The sequence below is a fragment of the Dromiciops gliroides genome, chromosome 2, assembly GCF_019393635.1.
Source record: "Dromiciops gliroides isolate mDroGli1 chromosome 2, mDroGli1.pri, whole genome shotgun sequence".
Lineage (NCBI taxonomy): Eukaryota > Metazoa > Chordata > Mammalia > Microbiotheria > Microbiotheriidae > Dromiciops > Dromiciops gliroides.
In genome coordinates, this window is record NC_057862.1 from 390,189,621 (window position 1) to 390,203,145 (window position 13,525).

Below are 13,525 nucleotides of genomic sequence, written 5' to 3' on the forward strand. Positions count from 1 at the left end.
TGCTTTCCTGCCCTCCTCAAGAAGAACTTTCACTGTTTATTGCCTGATAAACATTGAGCTCTGTTTACCTTGTCGCTAAAACAAAGATTTTATGTTATCCCCTAATAAAGAGCAGCAGAATTTTAACTAAGGAAAGGAAATTGAACCACCTTTTTCTTTTCCTTCGGTAAAATATTGCTTTCTTTCTTTTCACATGCAGCTAAAATCACAAGAAATAGTCATTCACGTAAACTTGTTTTTTCAGTCTTCCAGTAGACATCCCTCTTAATCTAGGTTGGAAAATAGTTTGCTATGACAAAACAGTGAAAGTTCCTTATCCCAAGGACATTGCCTTGGTAACAATTGCTCTAGAAACCTCTGACCCCCATACTTCCCTTTTACCCTTTGCCTGGTGGGACATTTGCCATCTAGAGCAATATGCCCACTCCCCACCTATTGCTTTTCTCACTAACACACGGTTTTTGTTTGTTTTTGTGTTGTAGATTCCTAAAAGTGATGTGCTGGTGCAAGAGCCTCGAGTGAGCTTTCACAGGAGGAGAAACAAACAGTCTTCTTGTTTCCATAGGCCACTCAAATGGGTCGTGTGCATAGACTTCTTGAGCTGGTCTGGAGTTCACACTTGAAAACTCAATCTGAAATGACATCCCCACGTTACTCAGATGCTTGCTCTTTTCTTACAGCATGTTCTTTGTGGCTCAGACTAAAACATAGAACTTACCCTTGGTTCTGTTGAGTGGGCTTCTTTTTCAGGAGCTAAACTGACAGAACTGCTCTTTAATTTTTGATTCAGTTCAACATTCATGGTTGTGGGAGGTCTTTCCCTTGTAACACAAAACTAGAAATTCCCCTAAATGCGCCCCATGGCCTTTTCAAATTGCTCCCTAGCTCTCAGTCTGCTTGAATGTGTGACCTGGCCCATCTCAATTTCACAACGTGCCTTTTGTGATAATTTTACAACTAGTCTCATGAGAAGACTAAGGGAATATAGAACTGGAGATCCAGACATACATTAGCTAGACAAGAGTGCTCAGGTTTTTAAAAATGTATCGAGTACCATAGCAATCAACAATAAATACTTCTTCCTTCCCGAAAGGCCATGTGTATTCATTAGGGCTTTTTAATAGCTGACTCTCCTGTCACACCAAACATTCACTTTTTCAGGATCTAGCCCGATAACTTATGATAGGTTTCTTGCTTGTCTCCACCCAACCCCCCACCTCCTCCTCTTACTACACCATATATACATCCATGCATGCACCTGCAAATGTTCCATCTTCAGTGACTTCCAAAATCCAGTTTTAAGTCTCATTCCAGACTGCATGCTCACCCTGCTGTCCTGAATGTACCCACTCATAAAGTTTGAAGGACATCAAAGCCTATCATTCCTTTAGTAATCTACCAGTTTGTTAGTAATAGTAGTTTGGACCTGCACCTGATCACAGGTATTTGGGGCATGAGCACCTCACCTGTGCACTGTCATGCTGTAACACAAACACTGTTTGGTGGGTTGTTCTTTTCCAGGACCTCAAATAGATTGATCATCATTTATCACATCAAATGATATTAAAATGCTTATCTTATGGCCATCCTTTTGCTCTACGTTATTACACAACCAGAATCAGAAAACCGTTAAATTGTTCCTAAGCTTTAACACTCTTTGGTCCAATGAACAGTTTGCTTTTTGAGATGGAATTTCTTTACCTTCTGAATCTTTAATACTGAGGTCATATCACATGTGGCTGCCCTAGTCTTAGATTAGTCATTTTATTAGTAAATAAAGCTCTTTGGAGCGTATTAACATTATTTATCAGAAATTGAACCAAGACAAGGCTGGTTAAGGTCAGTTATGAAAGCTGTGAGTTAGAATGTTTAAGACAGGCAGTAATTGATTAGTGAAGTTTGTTTGCTTTCTAGTAACTAGGAGGTTTCTTTGTGAACACTCACTCCTTCTTTGAGAATTAGACATTAGAATTTCTCTCTAGCTCAGAAGAGACAGCTGCAGAAGAATCATCTCTAAGGGATGTCCAAGGTTGCTTCTGTTGACTGGTTCAGGGTTTCAAAGTTATGGAAATTAGATCAGCAAGTGGGGAAAGATGGGAGAAGGAGTTGGCTGCATTTATCATGACTTCAGAAGCAAGTCCCTGCGTTGGCTAGAAGCCATTAAACTAATGCTATCTTTAGGAGAAAGAGGAGGACAGGAAGGAAAAAGAAAGCCTTCTTCCCTCTTGACTTGAGCTCAGGAGTTTAGAAAACCCCACTGGACTCTCTATATGCTCAAATGTCATTCCATAGTCACAAGAGCTTTGTTTCTATGCTTATTTCAATAAGGAATTTATGTACTAGTTAGTTTGAACCAACTAGTTGATTGAACCATGTCCATCATGGTTCAAGGAAGAGGATTGGCTTGGTTAAGTTAAATTAAATTTAAATGAAATTGGAATTGAAAATGTCAGAAAGAAGAATTAACTCATCTCCAAAGTCTTGCAGAAGTAGCATAATTGTTGTCCCGAGGGCACTGGAACTATTCATTGTCTCTTAGACTGTTGTGCTTTTCTATGACAGTGCCTACTCCACTGCATGCTTTGCCCTTCAGAAGTTGGCACTGCTGATTCATTACAAATATCATAAATAAGGACCATTCTATACTTCATCCTCCAATTAAACAGGTATTTTGCTTTTGAGATGTCAGAACCTTGGACTGCGGTAATTCCATGTGTACCTGTTAGTTCTCATTACAAGCAGATGGATGAATTCTTTGCAAAATAGGAAATATTTTTTAAGCTTCTATAATTTATCCTTACAATGTTTGATGCACTGTTGCACTCCCATGTCAGCTATGTCCAAGCAAGTATGGAAAATTTTAATTTTCCATTGGTTCTGGGTGGACAATAAATTATTGGCCTTTATAAGTAATCAACATATTGCAATGACAGAGTTGCTACATAGTGATGTTAGAAGGACTGTTAGTTTGAGGGTACCAATGGGGCTTAGTGGGAAAAAATTTTCAATGACAACAGTGAAAATGTTGTGGAATAATTTGTAGATAAGAGCTCAGAATCTCTTAAATGTTTCTTTCTCATCTTGCCCATCATACCTCATCTTCTCATCACTGCTGGAAGGTTGTTGGTGTCATTTTATATATTTAATTGTAAAGAGAAATAACCCTGAATGTTGACAAAGCAAAGTCATTTCCCAAAAGACAAAATCTAAAATTGATCCCTCCTCAGGATATGCTGAAGAAAAAATGAAAAGGCATTAACTGCTGTGATGGGACTTGCCTTTGAATTTTTACCAATTTCACCTGGTAGCATGTGGTGGCCCTTGCAGTCTTTAAAGTGAATGAGATTTGCCACTGCCCCACCAGCACAGTCACTAATGCCTTTCTGTAACATCTGTAAATAGAGAATAAAAAACATATTTACTGAAAAAATATAAAAGCTGTGTTAACTTTGGAGTATTTTTCCATATACTGTATTTTGGGTTTTTGCTTCTTATTGCCTATCTCTCCTGTTTGTATTGTCAGATTTTATTTTAATAAGCCAAATTCTATCTTACCATGATATTGAGCACTTTTACATTTGTGTGTGTGTGTGTGTGTGTGTGTGTGTGTGTGTGTGAGAGAGAGAGAGAGAGAGAGAGAGAGAGAGAGAGAGAGAGAGAGAGAGAGAGAGAGAGAAGGTGCTTAGTGTGGGCTAAGCACAAACTCTAGACTCTGGTGGTATATCTCTGTTGTAACTCTCTGCCATTGGAAAGGTCCTGGCATCTCCCATTTGTTTCTAAAGATGGAATTCAGCCAAATGAAGGCAAACACTGTTCTTGTAACCATATGAAATCATCTAAATATTAAATAAAAATATAACTTCTAGTGCACTTTCATGGAACTGTTTTCATCTTAGGAAATACAAATACAAAGATTCCATTAAAGTATTTTTTTAACAGATTCTTTATTATTATTATTATTATTATTATTATTATTTTTGCACAGTGTCTTGCCCAGGGTCACACAGCTAGTAAATGTCAAGTGTCTGAGGCTGGATTTGAATTCAGGTCCTCCTTAATCCAGGGCTGGTGCTTTATGCACTGTGCCACCTAGCTGCCCCCCATTAAAGTATGGTGTGATGTAATGCAATCTGAAGACCAAGGTTCTCATCCCATGTAAAATGAGGTGGATGCTTTTGAAAGACAGTGAACAGTGCTCTCCACCTGTAACCCACTTTAGATATTTCACTACTTGTTTAGACATTTCTCTGAAGTTGAAAGAAATTGATAATTTATGATTACCCCTCTCAACTAAACAATTGACTAGAGCATTGTCTTAGGAATTCTAATGTTTGGTCATTTAAATGTTCTTGGGTATAGGAAGAACAAAGTAGTGCTAAAGCCAACTCTTAAGTGTGCCAACTGGATAGAAAGAAAGAATATAGGTAAACAAAATCTATATTGAATGCCCCAACCTACTGGAAATATTAGTCTCCTCTCAGCAAACAATCAAATTTTCTTACAAATAAAACTTTTACTTGCCTTCTGGTGGAGGTGCTAATCAATAGCGAAGTGAACTATAGTCAGAAGGAAGGAGAGTAAGACTTGATAATTTACAAAACAATAGCCAACCAGTCTCTGAATGTCTGAGAATTGACATTACTTAAAGGTGGGCATTTTAATTTCTTAAGTCAGTCCTCTGTGGAAAAGAGAAATAGTCTGGCTACTGGATTTAATTTAGAAAGGAAACTTATGCTTGGTTTCTCAAAATTAATTGTCTTGTATGGAAAACATTTTTTAGAAGAATTCCCAAAGCAAGAGTGCTCATTTTTTAAAAGAATAAATGTTTCCATGCAGCCTACTTAATCCAGAACAATCTGACCTAACTTATTTCTTTCAGTGCTCAGCCAAAGGCAACTTGGATTTGATACTAATCTCTCTCTCTCTCTCTCTCTCTCTCTCTCACACACACACACACACACACACACACACACACACACACACACACACACACACACACACACACACACACACTTTGGCGAGGCAACTGGGGTTAAGTGACTTGCCCAGGGTCACACAGCTAGTACATGTCAAGTGTTTGAGGCCAGATTTGAACTAAGATCTTCCTGATTTCAGGGCTGGCACTCTATCCACTGTACCACCTAGTTGCACCTTTTAAAAAAAAGGGATTTTTAGACCAGAGACAACTTATAGCTTATAGATCTCTAACTTTGTGCCAAGGTTATCTGTCAGATCTTCAGAAGTGTTTTTCATGGTATCGTACCTGAGAACTTGCTGGACTCAATGGATAAGTGTAAATGAGTGTCTCATGATTGCTTTGACCCTCGTAATAAGCACACCAATAATCCTCTAGCTGGAAAATAGTTCTTTAAATTCACACATTTCTTATTTTCTTTTTTAAATGTTTTGAGACTTTTTTTTTCTTTTTTAAAATTACCATCACTTCCCAATGCCTTCCTCCATAAGAACCTTTCCCTGTAATAAAGTATTTGTGTGGCATAAATCCATGTCTCCTCTTTTCAGGGTTTACCTACCCAGCTACCTCCTCAATGATGGGAGGTTTTATGATGCAGTAGATGTTTCTGTACATGTGATCTCGGAATTGTTTGGTAGATGGGATCATCTAATCTTACTTGTACCTGAACAGTAACCCATCCTCTCTAGAAATCAGGCAAAGAGCCTACTGTGTGCCGATCACTGACAACTAATTACCCATCCAGCTATTCAAGGTCTCGTGCAAATCTGACTTGGAAAGTAAAAGTTGGAGTTTCCAACCAGGAGTTCAAAATCTATAAGTAGATCTGGGAGCCTTACTTGTCATCTCCTAATTGTTTGCTACCACTCTTATCTGCCCCCAGAAAGGTTTTCTGCAGTTTCCAATGGGAAGGGAAGTGGAGCTTATGTGGTACACTTCCCTAATTCCATTTAGAGGCTAAATATGCACTTGTTCTGCTCTTCCCCAACCAGGACTTCAGTCTCAGCACTTCTGTCATTTCAGAGGGTGCTCTTCACAAAGGTTGGGGAACTCTGTGTAAGGGAATGAACAGGAGAGAGTGGGAAGCTGCCAGCAAGTATAGGTAGCTATTTGAGATGACCAATAGTGAATCATGACTTATAAAAACAAGGTAACTATGGCAATTAAAAAAAAAAAGATTTTCATTTCCTCATTAAAGAATTTAAGAATAAATGCTCCTCAGTGTCTGATGGCTGGAGACCTGAGAAGAAACAGTTCCTAGCTCCTAGAGTTGCCATGTTGGCATTTGGAATCTGTGGTGATGACAGGAGTAGGAGAGGAAGTGTCTGTGAAGAGAACCAGAATTGGAAATGTGAAACAGCATCGGTCATTCTTGGTGGTAACTAAAGAATGGATACTACCCTCCAAGGGCCAGCGTGTGCATATTTTGGTTTAGATAATTACACCCCACAAACCTGGCTTTTATAACAAAATATATTCTACCTTTTGGATCATGCCACCTCTCTCCCTGTGTTACTAATTCAAACTAAAAACCAAAAAAGAAAGAGCAAAGGGGCAGCTAGATGGCGCAGTGGATAGAGCAACGGCCCTGGATTCAGGAGTACATGAGTTCAAATCTGGCCTCAGACACTTAACACTTACTAGCTGTGTGACCCTGGGCAAATCACTTACCCCCAATTGCCCCGCAAAAAAACAAAAACAAACCAAAAAAAAAGAAAGAGCAAGTGTGACTACTTAATTAGCAACTCTTTCTCTAAGCCCAGAGACACCTGCCATATGTTTATGATGAACACAACCATTAACTCTTGCCCAAGAAATAGAGTTCTCGTTGGAGTCTTCTGGAGTCTGTTCCAAAGGCATGGTGAGTATTTACTTAAACCCCCACAAATCAGCTCGGAAGTCTTCTGACCACAATAGATGCAATTGATTATAGAGACCAACTGCCCTGGATTCTTTCGTTCTAAGCATAGGGAATGTGGAAGATTGGAGGAGGGAATGCTGGGATACTGCCTTCTGTAACTGTCTTCTACCAATTTCTCAAATGTGTAGGTTACTGCAAGAAACCGTTTAAAAAGGTTCTGAGGGAGAGCTTTGTCTATGAGGTTCTGAGAATGAGGGAAACTGTTGTGTTTGACATTTTCCCCCTACACCCACTGGAAAAAGTTGAGGGTCAATGTAACTTGGACGTGCATTTTCTGATGCAATTATGTCATTAGAATTAGAGTGGTGTTTTTATGTTTATTCGGGCAACCAGAGAGGGATTGTACCTTGAGTAGGTCCTTTAAAAGACTGATTTACAATAGAACTTTTAAGGCTTCTCCAAAAATGTGATCTGGAATTTTATAGTCCTAGCCTGGGAGCTGGAGCCTAACTAGCCCAACTATAGGTTTGGTACAATTCTATTATCTTCACTTGGAAGATAATAGTTTGGCTTTCTCTGGTGCTTCTTTGCAGACACTAATGAGTATTCCTTCATTGTTTTCAGCTTATAGTATTTATTGCCTCCAGCCCAGTTTGTTTAGTAAACAAACAAAAAGCTTTGTTTTTATATTTGCTGAGACTCCCTGCTTTCTTTTTTGCACAAGAATAGCAGCTTCCACACAGCGAACTCTTTTCTTTGGAAAATTTAAAACAGAAACTGGGATTTCTAGAAAAATAAGCTGGAACGTTGTTTGGCTTTCCACTGTTCAGAAAGTGCTAAGACAATAGCAATATAGAAGTCCCACCTAGGGCAGTTACATTCTGAAAGTTCAAGTCTGAATAGGTTAATTCCTTTGCCATTTAAATCCTTTTACAACCTAGCTCCTTCCTAGCTTTCTTGTTTTTTGCACAGGACAAATACTCCATGGCTTTCTACTACCTGTCACAGATGCTTTTGGGGGGTGGGGGTGGGGGTGGGGCAACGATGGTTAAGTGAGTTGCCTGAGGTCGCACAGCTAGTACTTTTCAAGAAGCCGATTTGAACTCAGATTCTCCTGAATCCTGGGCTGGTGCTTTATCTACTGTACCACCTAGCTGCCCTACACATGCTTTTAATGCTCTCTTTTCTCCCTCTACCCCCTTAGGCCTGCTCAGAGGGCCCTGCCCCAACAGCTACTAGAGCCTTCTTTCTGTGATTTTTATGGAGCTACATTCTCCTTTACCTCTGTGGACAATGACACTGGATCATCCTCTCCTTGATACTCTCTTTCTAGGTTTTCAGGACACGACTCTCTCCTGATTCTCCTACCAATCTTTTTTGTTTTGTTTTGTAGGGCAGTTGGGGTTAAGTGACTTGCCCAAGGTCACACAGCTAGTAAGTGTTAAGTGTCTGAGGCTGGATTTGAACTCAGGTCCTCCTGAATCCAGGGCCGGTGCTCTATCCACTCTCCTACCTATCTGACCACTCCTCTGATTTCTTTGCTGGCTCCCCAACCAGATCATACCCTCCAAGTATAGGCTTCCCTCAAGGCTCTGACCTGAGCCCTATTCTCATGTCTATACTTAATTTGGTGAGCTCATCAACAACCGTGGATTTAATGACCATCTCTATGCTGATGATTCTCAAATCTACCTTTCCTGCCCTCCAATCTCACATCTCCATTTGTCAGCCATCTTGAACCAGATGTCCAGTATACATGTCCAAAATAGAACTCATCATCTTTTCCCTTAACTCCTCCCTTATTATAGTCATAGGCTACATCATCCTTCCAGTCCTCAGGCTCTCATTCCCTGTAGCCAATCTGTTGCCAAGGCCTATGGCCTTCCCTCATAGCTTTTTTTTTTTTTTTGGAAGGGCAATAAGGGTTAAGTGACTTGGCCAGGCTCACACAGCTAGTAAATGTCAAGTGTCTGAGGCTGGATTTGAACTCAGGTCCTCCTGAATCCAGGGCCGGTACTTTATCCACTGAGCCAGCTAGCTGTCTCTTCTCCCCACCCCCCACCCCTTTCCCCATCACTTTACACTTGGAATACTGCAATAGCTCACTGGTGGATCTGCCTACCTCAAGTCTCTTCTCCGCTCTGAGTCATATTCTATTCAGCCACCAAAATGATTTTCTTAAATCACAGATCCATCCATTGTCACAAACTACCCTCCTATTCCAGTGGTTCCCTATCAATCACCTCCAGGATCAAATGCAAAAATCCTGTTTGGCATTCAAAGTCCTTCAACACCTTTCATTTCAGATTGTCTTTCCTGTTGTTTGTCCTTTGTTGTCAAAGAGGACCAATGACACCACGAGGTGATGTCTTGACTAATGGATGAACTGGATTTAAACAAGGCTGACTTACACAAAGCTATCAGTCTCTCTTTCAGTCATTGAAGTCCAGTGGCAAGACAAGTCAAAACTGGTGATGGCCTGATGCGGCGGATGGCCTTTGCCTCTTCATTGATGTCTAAGCTCTAAGTGCTCTGCAGTGCCTGCTCCAGCCCCTTTGTGGCCACTGGAACAAACTGTTCTTATCTGACCATTCTGATGGGGAAGACTTCACATGTTTGGGAGAGTCAGGTGGTACTGGGGCAGCTAGACAAAGTGCTGGGCCTGGAGTCCAGGAGACATATTCCTGAGTTCAAATCCAGCCCCAGTAACTTACTAGCTGCTTGACCCTGGGCAAGTCACTTAATCTGTGAGCTGTAGAAGGAAATGGCAAACCACTCATATCTTTGCCAAGAAAACCCCAATTGGGGTCACAAGGAATAGGACGTGACTGAAAAGCAACCAACAGACATCCTCTTGATTCACCAATGGGTTTGAGGCCTATCAGCTACCCTAAACATGGTTTAGCCCATTTGTTAAGAGGGTTTTACTGGGGTGTGGTCACTATACATGCTACAGCTTCTTGGAGCCACAGGTTGAGTGCCAGGTGGATACCAAAGGTGGATGAGTAGTGTCACCTTTCTTTACATCTTGTTCCCTAGCACATTACTCTTAGATCCAGGGACACTAGCCTCCTGGCTGTTCCATGAACAATACACTCCATCTCTCTCAGCCCCAAGCATGGAACACTCTCCCTCACCTCAACCTGACTTGCCTTGTCTTTAATTCCCAACTAAAATCTCATCTTTTACAGGAAGCCTTTCCTAACTGCTCTTAACCTTAGTGCTTCCCATTATTTCCTCTTTAGCCTGTATATAGTTTGTGTTATTTTTCCCCCTTTCAATTTTAAGCTCCTTGAAACATCAGGACTGTCTTCTGCCCATTTATGTATCCACAGAGCTTAGCTCGGTGCTTGGCACATAGTAGGTGCTCCACAAATGTTTACCTTCCATCTGATGCAAGCTCCTGGAAGGCAGGAATTATTTCTGCCTTCCTTTGTGTATACAGCACCTGGCACGTAAATGCTTAATAAATGCTTGTTGTCCGAATGTAAAGGCATGAACTCTAACTCCTAACTACTGCTGTCTGATTTACAAAGGCCTCCCAAACAATGACGCTATTGTCATATATCCAGGACAGATAGTTTTTGATTAACAGAAAAGTCCATTATCATATTTCACCTAGGCAATTAGAATCTATAACACTCTCCATCACGATTATTTATAATTACTCATCTTTTTTGTATGACTCCAGTTTGGAATTTCATCACACACATATACCCACAGACCTGGAGCTGGAAGGGATCTAAGAACTTTGTGTGGGAGACAGCTGGGCAGAGGAAAAGGTTGTTTGAATGCAGCACTAAAAACTAGAGACCACCAGAAGTTGTCCACACTTCTGTGCAATGTAAACAAGTAAAGTGAAGGTGAAGCCAGCCTGCCTTAGAAATCAGTTCCCCTTCTTGTTTTACCTACCCCCAACTGGACACTCCAAATACTAAAAGATGCCTTCACAACTCTTTCCTGTCTTATTCTGAATTTGGTGGCAAAAGGCTTCTGTTGGCTGTCTGATCTGTGACTTTTGGCCAAATAGGAAATCGTTATCTGTTTAACGCTTACTTCATTATCTGGTCACATCTGGCTCTATTTCTAGGAGTTGGGGGGAGAGGAGAGCTGGTGTGGTTTTCTTTTTTTTTAAAGGAGAATGGAAAAAGGTTTTCAGGGCAAACAAAATAAGAGTCTCACACACAATGATTAAGTCTCCATGGCACCAGCTTTCAGAAAGCCATAGTTATGGTGGCTTTTTGGTAAATTTGTCATGGTCATGGGTAGAGTCCCCTTTCAGGGAAGAGCAAGTACATGAGATGTACTCCAGGAACACACAAAAAGCATGCCCCCCATGGGATGAATGCACATGTATTTATTAGGACACTGAGCACAAACTTGAACACAGAAATGTTACTACAATCTGTACAGCAGAATCTACAACACAAACAGTCTGAGAACATGCGGACCTAGAGGCTGGCCAGGAGGTGCTTGCTGCTGCAGCCGGTCACATGAGAACCTCAAACGGCAACGAGGTCCGACAGAGGCTCATCCTTTGATCAACGTGCACGCTGCTGCCTCACTGGGGAAAGAGCAGGATCCTCGCTGTGCTCTGAGCAGGGTCTGGTGGGCAACCCCCCCCCCCAACCCCCAACCTCTGGCCCCTCATGCTCATCTCGACCGGAGAATCACCTGTCCCTTCCTACGGGGACTGTGGCATTAGCTGCAAAGTGTGTCTGTTCACACATGAGCTGTGGCAGACCACAGTGAGCTGGGTTTAGATTTTTGAGGGGGAAGGAGGGTGGGCAGCATGTATAGATTCACAGATAAGCTTCAGAACCACACCGGGGTGGGTCTGGCCCTATTTCCCTGCCAAGGCTACACAGCTAATAAGTATTTAAGAGCAAGAAGGAGGAAAGGAGGGGCACGTTCTGTCATCCTGCCATTTAAGGGAATCTGCACAGAGCAGCAAATGAGTCAAGGGGAAAGACTTTCTTTTCTTCTGCCACCAAACCTCACTAACCCCTCCCCCCAATGTACTCTGCAAGGAGAGAGGAATCTGGGCTGAACCGCTTGGGGGATGGATGGCTGCTTCCGGGGCCTGCCTCGCCCCTATTAGTACAACTTTATAAATGTGTATTCAGACCAAATAGAGACCTCCAGGAGCTAAGGAATGTTTTGGATCTCGCAGGTCCCCCACAAGGGGAAAGAAGTTCCTTGAGTCTCCAATGTACGTCTACTGAATGGGAAAATGCTGAAAGATGGCTTGGCCTTGCTCTTGTGCCAGCTGGGGAAGGCATCTGGTTTTGAATCATGAAATGTTTCTAATCCACCTGAACTGAGAATCTGCCTCAGGTGGGGGGATAGCAAGAGGGTAATACTAAATATAGACTCAGGCCTAGGTTTAGTTTCTGGTTGTTATTGTTGTCCACATCTATAATTTACAGGGGCACTGGACCAAACGCACAACTGGAAATCCTTTTGAATAAGCAGTTCCCCAACCTTCATCCCCTGAGAACATGGCAGACAAGTAGACCCCAAGGCTGGGCCTGTGCCAGACCTGCTCAAAGAGACCAAGCTCCAGTGGTCGTTGGTGCTGTAAGAGCTAGCCTAAGAGAAAGTTTCAGGAACATTAACTATGATTAACTTGTGTGCCACCAGAACAAAAACCAAAAAGAATGGTACAAAGTCTTGATAGCCTTAACAAGCCTGCAAGTTAATATATTTCCCAGCTGCAGCGCTGCTCACTCTGAACCAGAACGTTTTTTTGCTTGTTGTTACATTTGCTTTTCCCAAACACTTGGCCTCTTCTCCGTTGCAAAGACCCCCGTCCACTGGCAAGAGACAATCTTGTGTAACCTACAAAAAGACTTGGATCACCCTATAGAACCAAGTAAAGGTGAAAATACAGTATTTGCTGGGTGGCCAATGTGTTATGCCTTAAAGAAGCTCTTTCTTTGGCTTCACAAAGGGATTCCACCTTGGACAATGGTATTTGTGATTCCTTGGGATCTTAGCTACAAAAATACCCATTTCCAACTGGTCAGATGCCACTGGTATTTTTTTGCTTTGGTTTGGTTTTGCAGGGCAATGGGGGTTAAGTGACTTGCCCAGGGTCACACAGCTAGTAAGTGTCAAGTGTTTGAGGCTGGATTTGAACTCAGGCACTCCTGAATCCAGGGAGGGTGCTTTATCCACTGTACCACCTAGCTGCCCTAAAATAGACTTTTTAATTTTTAATTTTTATTTATTTATTTATTTTTGCAGGAAAATGAGGGTTAAGTGACTTGCCCACGATCACACAGCTAGTACATGTCAAGGCCAAAGGTATTTTTTAAAGGCAGCTTGATAGTAAATCCCCTCTGAGAAAAAATACCACCACCAAAGGGCAGCTCAGGGGATGGGGCCTTGCCCAGGGTGACTTACAAGTTGGACTACGAAGGTCACACAGCCCGGGTCTCTGCCTCAATCTTCTGTTCCCCATGCAGGTTCTCTGGTTCCTGCAACTGGGCAATGCTCTGTCGGATTGCAATCTCAGGACCACCTCCATACAGGGTATTCAGGTAAGTCCAGGTCTCTTCTGAAATCTGTCCATAGTCAGCTCCTGCAAAGTGAAGTGGACAAACTATGGGCCTGTGCCTTCCTCTCACCCACAGACATAGCTAGCTTAGATTCCTATTGGGTGAGGACAAGGGAAGTGGCAACAC

The 13,525-nt window shown here is 41.9% G+C and overlaps 2 protein-coding genes across 13 annotated transcripts in view; one reads left to right on the plus strand and one right to left on the minus strand.

Annotated features, from left to right (window-relative positions):
* The window catches only part of FNBP1 (formin binding protein 1), a 182,910-nt gene extending 181,818 nt beyond the window's left edge, over positions 1-1,092 (plus strand). The window contains exon 18 of the mRNA XM_043982570.1: positions 483-1,092. Within this exon, the coding sequence (XP_043838505.1) occupies positions 483-490 (8 nt within the window). The 3' untranslated portion in view covers positions 491-1,092. The remainder of the gene's footprint in view (positions 1-482) is intronic.
* The window catches only part of USP20 (ubiquitin specific peptidase 20), a 61,515-nt gene that overhangs the window by 6,640 nt on the left and 41,350 nt on the right, over positions 1-13,525 (minus strand). For 8 of the 12 annotated variants that reach the window (XM_043982558.1, XM_043982561.1, XM_043982557.1 and 5 more), the window contains 2 exons: positions 13,245-13,422; positions 11,179-12,677 (listed from right to left, as the gene is read on the minus strand). In XM_043982558.1, the coding sequence (XP_043838493.1) occupies positions 13,262-13,422 (161 nt within the window). In that variant the 3' untranslated portion in view covers positions 11,179-12,677; positions 13,245-13,261. Of the gene's footprint in view, positions 1-3,264; positions 3,393-11,178; positions 12,700-13,244; positions 13,423-13,525 lie in introns of those variants that run through there. The other 4 variants (XM_043982564.1, XM_043982563.1, XM_043982562.1 and 1 more) reach the window with 4 other exon arrangements.